The 13,246-nt window shown below is 44.6% G+C and overlaps 1 protein-coding gene across 2 annotated transcripts in view; it reads right to left on the reverse strand.

The window, feature by feature from the left end:
- NEK1 (NIMA related kinase 1) overlaps nt 1-13,246 on the reverse strand; it is a 1,277,786-nt gene that overhangs the window by 960,815 nt on the left and 303,725 nt on the right. For both annotated transcript variants that reach the window (XM_085641815.1, XM_085641814.1), the window contains exon 9: nt 3,201-3,267. In XM_085641815.1, the coding sequence (XP_085497941.1) occupies nt 3,201-3,267 (67 nt within the window). The remainder of the gene's footprint in view (nt 1-3,200; nt 3,268-13,246) is intronic.

The following is a 13,246-nucleotide window of genomic DNA, read 5'->3' on the forward strand; positions in this document are numbered from 1 at the left end:
TATAGTATATGCTTGGTATATAGTGGAAACTCCCCTCTAACCCTGTGTTCTCTATTGTATAGGATACTAAATGTTGAACCACTGACGCCTTCCCCCTATACGACTAGATGTAACCTAACAGTGGTAGGTGTGGTCAAGGGTCTAGTTATACAGGTGGGTCGTACTGAGAAGATATGAGATAACACAGTCTTTATTTTACAGCTGGGTATTGCCTCACCTATTCCTGACCCGCCGCCAACCACGCTACAGGAGTTTAACCCCGCATTTCCTTGTTTTGTTTTCCTGTTTTCCCCGTGTGTGCCATCCGATGCTCTAGAGTCTGATAGAGTCGGAAGGCCGTCGGGGAAGGCTGAGGCGTTCTCTCCAAGTTCCTGACGCTCCTGCAGAAATATCCCGGCAATCCTTACACAGGGGTTCCATACTAACTTCCCTGTATCCCCTTCCTCCTCCCCCCCCCCTTTTTGTTTTTCCAGGGTGCGCCAACTTGCCACCACCCCACTCACGAGACCCATGGTGTAGGAAACCTTCACACCACATGTGAGATATCCCCATGTTTATGCCAAAAAATTATGTGTGTGTTGTAGAAGTGTGTCTTCATTGCACAGTAAGATGAATACCAACAAGGTTGCTCTGTTTAATCCTGTTCTAGTCCGAAAGCGTTCTTTCCACAATACCACATAACGCCCAAGCTGGCGTGCAGGTACAATAGCGCTATTCCTAAAGCTGGCAATACAAATAATCATGATTTTAAGTGCACGATACTACTCACCATAGTACACCTTGGCCTATTGAGCCACATCGTAAGTGCACTCAGAAGAGCACGAGAGCATGAGCATCTGTTTTCAGACACACAATATGACGACTAACGTTGTGTTCCTTTATGTCTGTTTGTGTTTGTCTGTTTTCTTTCTTGATACAAGTGCAATTTGGTTTCTCCCAAGAAAGAAACCCCTGAAATATAGGATTGACATTTTTATACCTTTTTCACACATTCACGTTCTCTGGTTAGGGTGAGCCTTGCTCGCCCGTACCGCCGAGGGTTCTTCTCCCTTTGGCCCTGATGAATGCCTGGTAAATTACACCATTCCGGCAGCAACATGTCGACCCTACACCACGGGATTTAACTGAACAATCTATCCAGTTGTTTATCCCACACATTTTTAGTGTGTCGAATTGGCAAACTAATACATTATTTTTGGACACAATCCTGACACTTTTAATCCACCACTCTCACTTTTCACAAAAAAAAACAGCTCTGCAGTAATCCTGGCGTCGCAGCACACCGGGGAGGCACTCGGCCTCTCCTGGTGGGGCCCGATGATGAAGCATGTCACCAACTAGGTTGGTGAGTGAGGGCTTTATAAAGAATCTAAGTAAGATTCTTTCAACCTGCTCTTCTCAGAAGTAGGCACGCTCTTTTGTTGTTTAAACTACCTTAGCTGGGGGACCAAGAGTGCTCCTTTATAATCCTTTTCCCTCTCTCTGCTGTTGATAACTGGCATATAAAACAAGGCAGTAATCGAAAGGTACTCCCACCATGAGAACCCTACTCCAAGTGTGCCTAGAGTGTGTGTAGGTGTAAAGCAAAGAATCCCTTCTAGGGATGATCCAACCCCATTACCTGATGGAATAGAATGAAGGACCCCGTCTTGGTCACAAACTGGACACCCCTCACAAGATGTCAGACAGCTGCGAGGTGAATTCTCAGCATGCAAGGAATGGAGAGCTGGAGTGCCTCCTCTGCTAATCTAATGGGATGCTTATCTTTTATAATAGAAAGCAGCCTTGCGATGTGCGTATAGATTAGTGATGTTATGGATATGTGATAGCCCTGTCGCCCCGTGGATGAAGATAGAGATTACATTTGTACATAGTGCAAAAAGAGACATGATGTTTAGGGCATTGTGATAATGTTGTGCGGAGCTTGATGTGTAAACAAGTTTAGTTTCAGGGAAACTAATCCAACATTGTCGAGCACGCAAATATGTAAAACTGGTTACTGCTGAAAAATAGGATAATGTAAGATATACGCGGCTTCGCTACTTGGGCCTAACTTGGGAATAAAACACTTTATCACAGCATCAAAAAATCAGTTCAGCTAATTTATAGTTGCCAAGGATGGGATCAAATTTGGGCTTACAGCAGGTCTATTAGCTACTATTTTGAAAACTATTAATGATTTACTCTCCATATGCAGTTACTCTATTCTTAACAGTTGTAAACGTTTAACTATGGAAATAAAAACTGGACATGCTTACAAAGAATCTTTTATATGTTCAACACACTGTCAGAAGCACACTATTTTATAATTGATAAGAGCAGAAAAGGGACATTCGTGAGAGAACAGCAACAAGCTGAAAAATGGTACAAAATTAGGTTCTCATATGTAAGCGATCTATAAATGTGAAAGAGAAATTAAATAAAATGTAGTTTGTGGTAACACTGAAGATCGTGAAAAATAAAAGAAAATCGAATTATTACTCATGAAATACACAATTAAGGTAAAAGGTTCCAGGACAAACCACAGTTGCTTCAATTTGTAAGTCATAAACACAAATATTGATTTATGGCTTCACCTCATTACAACCTCCAGCATTTAGTGGAAAAGACAAACCATGTTCATGTGGACTCCACTCCATCAGGTGGCCCTTTAAAGTGGAAGAGGTATATCAATATCTGTAAATACGTACATTTTCAACTGGACAAATTATGAGGGAATGCAGTCATGAAGTCTACTGCAAGGCTACTACACCAAAGTATCTAGCAAATTATTTAAATTAAATATTAAATTCAAATTATTTAAACAATAAGTTAAGTATAAACAATGGTTAATTCGTAATAGAATAAGTACCGGTGCCCAAAGCTCTGCACATCTGCTTCTGAACATCGGCGCACCAATTGCCAAGGCTGCCAATCTTGATTTGACCTCATAGATCTTCCACTCACTAATGGACACTCCGTGCACCCTCTTACTCATGCAGACTCCTGCTCTCTCCCTTTGCAACCGTTTCCCTGTATATCCGTATCTACGTCTTTCCCCTTTCTGTGTTTGGCGCACTCGCTCTCGATAAATGGCTGATGAGAAACAAGAAGTGCCGGTCCACAAACATGAGTGACAGTGGCCCCACTGGCATCCACCGGCTCAAATTATACACTAAATATAGATGTTGTAACTCTGAACTAAATATGCATACGTTTACCTGACACAGGAGTTGCAACCTTGTGTTGATTGAGAAGTGCTGCATGACCAAATTCTTCGGCAATAAGCTAAAGTAAAAGAGAAAAGGCAAGGTTTGCTAAACTTTCCTTTAATTGGCTTTAGTTTGTTTAATTGTGCAGTGGAGAGCAGTCCATTGTTACAAGAGCCATAGAAAACAAAGCTCATAGGAAGACAAGGTCATGTTACACAGTATATAAAACACAAGAAATGCAAAGAATTAAAAAAGAAAAAAAGAAAAAAGGGAAATTTTTTCTAAGCACAATTACATCTACTTTTAACTCAGAAATCTTAATTTCACAAATGTTCTTTTTATAGATCATTAGTCATTCCCAATGTAAATACTGCAACATTTTTGCTACAATCACAATTAAAGGATTACAGAGTATCTACGGCTACAGGTCCTACAAATGCATTATGTTACTTACCCTGTAAGCATCTGTTCGTCACATGTATTGCTGTAGATTCACATGAGCTGCAAACTACTGTTAGGCTCAGACTGTTTCAACTTGTTTCGCGTCACAAGGTACCGGTTACTTATTCTCTAGGTGTGAACGTGCAAGAGCAAAAACTCCATTGTTACATACTTTTCCACACAGCAGGTGAGAGTAGATATGGAGTAGTGAGTATAACAGTATAGTGAACATGCATGTTATGTAGATATGACAAAGAATGTTAAAGGTTGAAGACAACTGTAGTAAACCCTGGCTTCTGGGGAGGTGGGTGGGCCCATGTGAATCTACAGGTCTACATGTGACAACTAGATGCTTACAGAGTGAGTATTATAATCCATTCATATAATTTTTGGCTGGAGATATACAGGATCTGTCTCGACTGTGAAGCAATACTCCACAATGAATTGGCTAGCCAGTGGATGATGCAGAGGTCTGAAACAAAGCCCTCAGGGCAATTTGGCCAACTCTAGCTTGTCCTCCTGCAATAATATTCACACAATAATGTTTTTTGATGATGTGTGGGGATTACCATGTAGCAGCTTTATAAACATCAACTATGTGTATGTTCCCAGGGAAAGCCATAATGGCACACTGTTTGCAGGTGGAGTGAAGTTGGGGGGGGGGGGGGGGGGAGCGGCAGGTAGGGTTCTTTTGACTTAAGAGATAGCAGGTTTGGATGCATCTGACATCCCACCTGGCTATACCTGCCTTTCATTTACAGCAACCGTTGCAAGCTTGTGTAAAGGCAACGAAAAGCTGTTATGTTTTACGGAAGAGCTGGGCCCTATCTATTTAGTACATAAGAGCGCGCTTGATGTCAACTGTGTGAAGCGATCTCACAGCTACCAAGTTAGGTTGAGGAATGAAGACTATGAGCACTACTGTTTGGCTAAGGTGAAAAGATTAGATAAACTTTAGTAGGAATTTAGGATTAGTTCTATGGACAAACCTGTCATTGTGAACATGGAAGGAAGGCTCTTGTAGTGTAAAAGCCTGTAACTCACTAATATGCCTAAGGAATGTAATGGTAACTAGAAAGGTGACCTTCCAGGAGAGTAATTGTAAAGGGCAAGTGTGTAGTAGTTTGAAAGGAGGGCCCATGAGTATGGCGGAACAATATTGCGGTTCCAGACTGGTGCGGGTGGCATCCTGGTTGGGATGACATGTTTAAGGCCTTCAAGAAGGCTTTAATGACTAGGATCTTGAAAAGTGTGGAGTGTTCCCTGTTCTGCTTATATGTAAATGTAAATTGATACTTGTATAGCGCACTACTCACCTGCAAGGGTCTCAAGGCGCTTGTACGAATACCGCTGTGGAACCCATCCTGGCTTTCACTGTGAGGCGTCCCTTCCTGGGCACCCCCAAGGTGGAGGCCAGGCATCCTTAGCGTTGTGGGGGCCGTTGTGGAGATTAGGCAAGCTATTGCCCAGAGTTGCAGAGTGGGACTCCATGATTGGAATGGCACCGAGGCGAGAATTATCAGGTCCGTGGAATTTTTGAGCCCAAGACCCGCCGAGGCGGGGAATTGAACTCTGGTCCCGGGCTAGACCTCTGCATCAGGGTCTGCCGCTCTAATCATTGAGCCACACTTCTCCACATATATGAACCAATGGCTGCTAAATGTAGCCGCATGGAGGAATAGGCTAGTCCTGACTTTTGTAGATGTAAGAGGAAGCAAAATATAGGTCTTGGCTCATTGGCATAAGAGTGTCAGTCAATTTGAGGGACAGTAGCGGACAAACCTCTTCCACTTACCAGCATAACAGGTGCTTGTGGTGAGCCTCTTTCAGTATGTTCATGCACTCTTGAGTTTGGTTAAGATAGTCAAACTCTAGGACCTCATGAGCAAGATCGCTAGGTTGAGCTGCCTGGGGTCACGGTAACTCTCTCTTGGTCCTGTGTAAGAGGTCCAGACTGTTGAGGAGCTCCTTATGTAGCATAAGGGACATCTCCAAAAGGGGTTAAGAAGCATGGTTGTTTGGCCCACATGGGAGCCACCATGATGAGGGTGAGGGATGTTTGGATGAAATGATAAGGGATTTTCACACAAACGTTTCCTCCTCTGCCATTTCTACAGTACATAGTAAGAAAACTACAATAGAGACCATTGCCCATGGACTGGAGGGTGTGGAAACCTGTAGGCAAGGTTTAGGCATTTTGCGGTTCCGCAAGTGGCAAAGAGGTCTATGTCTGGGAAACCCAACTGACAAAGGTATGGGAGTAGGACTTGTAAGTGGAGTTCCCACTCATTGACCTGTTGTTACATACTGCTGAGCAGGTCTGCAAAGCAGTTGCTCACCCTCTCGAGGTACTCTGATAGGAGATGTACTCAGCGATGGTTTGGTCAAAGCCAAATCCACTGCACCAGTGCTGACCGATGCAGAGAGTAAGTGCCATCTTGCATGTGATAATAGAACATGGTGGTCATGTTGCCTGTGCGCACCAGGACAACTTTGTCTTGAATATCTTGGATAAAACCTTTGAGAGCCAGCTGTAGGACCCAAAACATCAGGTGGTTTATGTGGAGAATACGTTGACGAAGTGGCCCACCACAGGCCCTGAACTGTCATGGCCCCGAGATGCACCTGTGGTGATGGTCACCCGTGGAGTAGGGATTGCGAAGGGCCTGCCCAGTAGCAGGTTGTTCCTGTACCACCAATGCAGAGAGAGACTGTTGTTGGTCCTTATCAACACTAGATCTTCCCAGTGACCCTCTACTAGTGACCACTGTGTCAAGTGGCCCTCTTGGAGTGGAGGAATATGGAGCCTTTGGGTGAGGGACTATGTCTATACAGGAGGTCATCATACCTAGGAAACACATTAGTATTTGAACTGTGAGATGACGAAGTAGCTGAAAAAGAGGCAGTATCTGCTTGAATGCAATAACCTTTTGATCACTTGGGTAGGCTTTGGCAATGATTGCGTTTAAGACAGACCCCAGACAGGGTTGGATCTGAAAAGGCTGGCAGTGGGACTAGGGGACATTGGCTGTGAACACAAAGTTGTGGAACTGGGAGATGGCAGCTTGGGTGTGAGCTAGGCTGTGCTTTTTGCTTGCACTCCTGATCAGTCAGTCGTCTAGCTAGGAGAAGATGCGAGTTTTCCCCCATCTGAAGTGGGCGGTTACCACTGTTAGGCCTTTGGTGAGGCACATTGGGACCATGGTGACTTCGAAGGACAAAACGTGGAATTAATAGTACTGGCCCTTTACTATGAAGCAGAAGTAGCGCTGATGAGCCAGATGAATAGGTATGTGGAAGAAGGCATTCTTCAGACCTAGTGAGGCCATAAAGTCGCCTACAGCAGCAGGTGGATGACATCCTGTTATGTGAATATATGGAAATGCTCAGAGAGGATGTATCTGTTGATAGGCTTGAGATTGAGGACTGTCCTGGGGGATTGTCCTCCTTGAGGAAGCACAGGAGTAGTCCTTATTGGGGGGCACTGGCCATATGGATCTTTTAAAAATGAGGGCATGGACTTCTTTCTGTAAAAGGGCAAAGTGCTCTGGGTTGAGGAAGTCGGTGTGGGTTGGGATGTTTGGTGCGGCTAGGCAGGATCAAGGCGGAAGCAGTGCTCACTAATAGAAAAGACCCAATGTTCTGTAGTGATTTCATACCAGCTGGGTAAAAAATTGTTGCAATCTACCCCCCCCCCCCCCGATAGGTGTGGTGTGAAAAGGAGGACATAAGTCAAGTTTGTGTTTGGAGGTACAGATTCCCTAGGAGAGGATGCCCTTAACCTCAGTCCTTGGCGTTATTACCCTGGAAGGTTCCCCATGTGTATCCCCTAGCTCCCTGTTGGTGATACGCCTGCTGCTGTTGTTAATAAGACTGTGTTGGGTTAGGGGATGTAACTTTCGAACTGCCCTTTGCCTGTTGGTTCTGAAAGGACTTGAAGGGCATCCATGGTCTCTACAGTGTCTGTGTCGTCTTTTTAGTTTTCTAACATCTCATCAACCGGCGGGCAATTGTGCTCTCCTACAAAGGGAAGGTTGATGAGGAGTTGTTGTACTTCTGCTTAAAGCCAGAAATACACAGCTAGGAAAGCCGGCAGAGGATGACGGAAATGCTTACACCTTTGGCAGCCATGTCAGCTGGTTCTAACATACAAAATATGTTAGCGTTGGATATAGCTTTGCTCTCCTCTACATTATCATTCCATCACTCCATATACTGGTCAGAGAGACATTGCAACACGGCTTCCCTTTTCTCCAACGGAGCCATGTTGTATCGCGACAAGAGGTCCATAGAATTGCCATTTTGCCAGTGTGTGTCAATGTCAACTGCCACCCTCTTGCTAGTCACATCCCTTTTTAGGAGAGGGAATGTCACCTGTGGCTTGGGCTGCCGCTGTCTTATAGGAGGTAAGAACTACCAGGGAGCCGAGGAACATGCCTTCTAATATATAGCAGGCATTGGATCCTGGATGTTACCACTTGGGATTTTACAGGCTACCTAAAACATTTCTGTTGCAGACTTGAATATTTCCTTTAGCATTAGGAGAAATTGGGTGGAGCATTCAGTTTTTGACAGTGAATCCACTAGGAAATCACACCCTCCAGTGTAATGTGCATGTCTACCTTGTGATAGGCAGCTGCATGCTGGATGACACCATGGTAAGCAGTGTTGTGGTTTGACGAGGAAGCCTCAACAGTAACTTGCTCGAGGTCAGGGTGCCCTAGAGGTTCCACATGGATCATCTGTGGGATGAAGGTAGATGGTGAGCCCAAAATCCTCTGCTGGAGGGTAGGGACTAGACTAGAGGTACGAGTCACAGTAGGTTTCTGGTGGGAGGTGAAGATGGTGGAGGCAGACATGGTGAAGATGAAGCAGAAGGAGGTGAAAGGCTGGCAGCCTTGTCCTTTAGCCTTTTTGAAGGGGTGCGGACCGTAGAGGAGAGTCCAGCTGTGAAGTGTGCTCGAAAAAAGAGTCTCTGCTTTCTAGGCAAACTCTTTCCAGAGCTGGCAGGATCTGGTCGATGCCAAGATGAATAATGATGCATTGTTATCAGTCATCGATCTCCTGTTGGAGCTTCTAGAGGATGAGCATCTCTTCGGAGTTGGCCGTAGATGGTCTCGGAGTCAAAACTGATTCAGCACTGACAGCGGTTTAGAATGAGCAATCTGCTACAAAGCACGGAGGTGTGTTTTGAGGCTCGAAGGCCAATGTGTGCGTGTCTGGGTGGTGGGGTGAGTCAAGGCTCCAAGTGTCTTGGGGTTCTGGAAGCAGACGTCTTGCAGTGGACTTGATGTGAGGTCCAATGTTGACTGAGGCATTTGGAGAGTCTTCCAAACGGCTCTTCTTCTTCTTTGACTTTTGGTAATGAAGAATCAGACCCAATGACCTCTGGGCTGAGCTGATATGCTGCAAGGTTAGTCATATTCCTGCTCTTCAGCACTAAGCAGATTCACTTTGCGAAGATGTCCAGCGTATTGGACAACAAGCAATACATTTTGTGGGTCCAGCACCTGTCTCTTTGCTGCTGAAGAACCTTCTGCTGAAGGCTGAGAAGGAGTCGCAGAGAATGATGTCATGCTCTGGGGAGAGGGAAAGGTTACAGACAAGTGTGGAGTTCAGCCCAGGGGTACTTTGAGTGGTACTAAGGGGACCTCTCTGTGCCTCCTAATTTTCTGGAGTCAGCAAGGAAAGTAATGGGGTCCGAATGGGTGGTGTAGTAAATTGGATTACTGGTTGAGGAGGATAAAACTCTACTCAAGCAGCAACCACAATCTCTGTCAGGGTGAAACACAAGCAAATAAAGCAACTTAATCCGTGCTTAACCCTCTGTAAGCTTGGCACAAAAGCAGTCAGGTTTAACTTAGAGACAATGTGTAAAAGTATTTATGCAGGGCTTGTGATGAGAATTCCTGTGCTCGGGGGTTAAACGAATACGAGGAGATAGCCAGACAGGCGGTCACACCTTTTTCCTGATACACAGACACTGCATTTACTACCTCTAGAATGTAAATAGGCAGATTAGACTGCTTCCCTGCGCAGTCTTAGTTTGTAAATAGGCAGAATGTATCCCTATGCTCATCACTTTATGTACATACACTACACACATTTTATGTCCACTTAGTTATGTCCCTATGTACATACACCAATTTATGTCTCAAATTGTATTTTCCAAACTCATACCATTACGCACTCGCATGAAATATGTTTTAACCTTGTATATATTGATCGTGTAGCGTTTGCACAATTGAATATGAATTCCGACTTAAAACATTGTTATATACGCAACCACTCATGTTCATCTGACAATCGATTGGATTAAATTAGATGGCATTGTCTTGTAGAGTTCGTATAACCATGTATACATCACTTGTAAAGTTTGTATAACCTTGTATAGATCAACTGAGCTCCAATACATATTTACTTGAATACTAATTCCTGTCACACACTTTGTATATGCAATCACTCTAACCTTTCCCCTACTTTAATGAAACTCCCTCTGAGGAGGCTCCTTCATTGTTAAACAGTATTTCTCGTAGTGGAATTAATACAACCTAAGCCGGCACGGTGAATTATCACTATTGCACACTGGCGATTTTAACTAGATCGCCGTTTTATGTTTACATGCTCGGCAGCCATCGCGCTATCTGGCTTCTACCCTGGGCCCTTACCTTGGAGCCCAGAGTTCATGACAGTTGGGATGACGCGCGAGAGTTGAGCGTGCAACGTGCACGTTTCCCCAGCGCCTCCCGGCTTCTTAAACAGCAGCCCTCTGCCTGTCCTTCCTTGCTACTCAACTTGGCAGGAGGTCATTCTCGAGGCGGGTGGCGCCCAACTACGTATTTAAATAAGGTAATTTCTGCAATCTCTGCGGGCTCATTGAAGTTCTCTTTGTCAGCCTCAAGCTTTAAAACCTTCCTTTTGTAACTCACTATTCTCCTCAAATTATAGGTCTGGACAGATTTACTCGTATGTCCTAGCATATACTAATCCATTGACGCTTTATGAATACCGCTGAGGACTTCACAAGGTGGGCCTCAGGATTGTATTTTCTTCTCACCACTATTGGGCGAGTTCTCAATTAAGTGTTGTTTCTCATACCTTGCGCCACATTCTAGAATTGCTTGCATTCTGATTGGAGAATTATTTTCCCACAGACATCACTGACTGTACTACTACTGAAGCTCCAGTGCGTTACCTGGGATGCCCTTGTGGCACCAGTATTAGGTCAGTATTATATAGCCTACCGTTCCTCTTATTAGGCACAAGGCGCCTCTTTATGCATAATTAACGTGCAGTTAATCTTTCACCTCCAGGTTGCACCCTGTACAACTTCGTCCTGAGGAAGACTCGCAGCTGAGGCACTACTTACCCTCTAAGCGCAAGCCGAGTCGAAACGTCGACGCACCCCACCCATACAGGGAATGGACCTCATCCTATCCCCTTCACTTAAGAATATATAAAAACTTTATAAACAAATTGTTTAGGCCAGGCCTGTTGTACTGGTTTCTCTTACCAGTCTTTTGCTATAACACCAAATGTATAATTCTAATTATCTGTGACTACTTCACCTCTCTACCTTTTCACTAGCACACCTATTCTCCCCCCCCCCCCTTTTTTCCTTGAGCAACCTCTGTATCTAAATAACTCTGATATAATAGAAGTATATGATAATAAATATACTGAATCCAAATATACCCTGGTGGTCTTTGGCGAATACGGACTCGATGCTTTAAACTATGCTATCTGGGATAGCAAGGTATGTTGTTGTGCTCATTGTGGTATTCATTACCAGTGTTTGACTTAGGTTTGACTTATGAAGCTACACTTATAAGTACAATTGAAAATTCATTTCTGCTTTAAAGCAGTCATGGACCACTCTTTTTCATTACAGCAAACACTGTGCAGCAGTGGTTCTGCTCACAGGACCATAGCTGGGCTGGCAGAGTACCTTCGGGCCCGTTTCCAAGGGTCCAGGACTGGGGTGGCACTATTTGCAGCATAGGGCTCTCAACAGACAGAGTGAAGGTGCTGGTTTCAAGGTGGTTGGAGATTTTCTGTCCCGAGGCTCTGACCAGGAGGACAGTAATTAGCCCTTGGAGTCCCTCTGGTGATCATGGGTTCTGATGCAGGTCCAGACCTTCTCATTCAGGAATCAGAGCAGCAACGTGGCAGTCCTGTACAGATCCGGAGTTGGGTCAGAGGGTCCAATATTTATACCCAGGCCCCACTTTGAAGTAGGAGAAGGTTCTGGAGATTTCAGCCCCTAGAGGTGTCTGTAATTTACTGCCTCCCTGCCCTGGCCCCAGCTTGTCTGGAGTCACAAATGACTAATGTCAAAGCCTTTCTGAGTGTGCTCAGGGAAAGCCTTTGTGATGTGCAAGTGTGTTAGGGGACATCTTCTCCCCCTCATCAAGTCAGAGATTGACATCCAGTCAACACCTATTCCCCAGTGGCGTAACGAAACTTGAGGGGCCCCCCCTGCAAAGCACATGAAGGGCCCCCTAGCGGCCCGGCCCACCACCTACCACTTTCCCCTACCACCCAGAAATCTAGTATATTTTGATTTGAAACCTCCAACATTTAAATGAAATGCCTCTATATTGTCTCTCTAAGTTCTAATGAGAAAGTGGGAAACACTCTTAACATACAAGCTATGCCATTTGTAACAATACTGTCAAAAGCAGATTATTTAACTGAGGCAGCAATCAGAACAATGCCAAGGAGCGATCCTATTGTCTCAGGAACACTATGGCTGAAGAACAAAGAACAACTATGAAGGGTCTGAAATAGATAATGGACAATAACTTGAAACTTTGAAAGATAAAGCCAAACCTGCAGTTCCATAAAAACTAGACTGACAATATACATGAGAAGTACACAAGCTAAAACTCAGTATTGTGAAAAAGTCAAGAGAAATAGACTGGCATTTTTCTTTTGGCAACCCTACTTTATATTCCTTTTCATGAAATGCATTCTCACTGTCACACTACAGCAGTAAATGTAAATTTCAAATGTACGGAATAGGCAGAGTGGGGGACCAGGGGGTACTGGAACCAGAAAAAAACTAAGCCCCTATAACCTGTTTACAAAGGTATGTAAATATGCAAATAGTCTCTGGCCTTGAGGGAGATGCCTGCAACCCCCCTTGCTTCTGGGCCTGAAATCTCAGGTCAACTGCACCCACTGCACGCGGCATGCACCTTTTAAATTATGAGTTAGGACTGTTATGACGAAACTCATTTCTGCAACCAACGCTGGCGAGAAAGTGTAGTGCTACCGGTGTGCGCTACAGCGCTGATGGGGCCCCTGGAGACTGGAAAACGGAGGCTGCTGGGGGCATAGCTGTCAAGGTTTCAGATTGCCATATGCGACTGTTGTTGATGTATGCTGCATCCCCTGTCAGTAATGTCTTACATAGACAGATAATTCATTTTACAATAAGAACTTATGGACTTAATCGAAATGTGAAACTGAGTTTTCTTTGCCAGGAGGCAGTCACAGGAGCAATGTTAGTTTTTGCAGGCCCCTCTGTCAGAATACTGGGAATATATTGGGAACTCATTTTAACTGCAACACTGATAACCTTCACATTCAACCACAGTCCCAGCTCTGAT

This window comes from Triturus cristatus, chromosome 2_2 (assembly GCF_964204655.1).
Source record: "Triturus cristatus chromosome 2_2, aTriCri1.1, whole genome shotgun sequence".
NCBI lineage: Eukaryota > Metazoa > Chordata > Amphibia > Caudata > Salamandridae > Triturus > Triturus cristatus.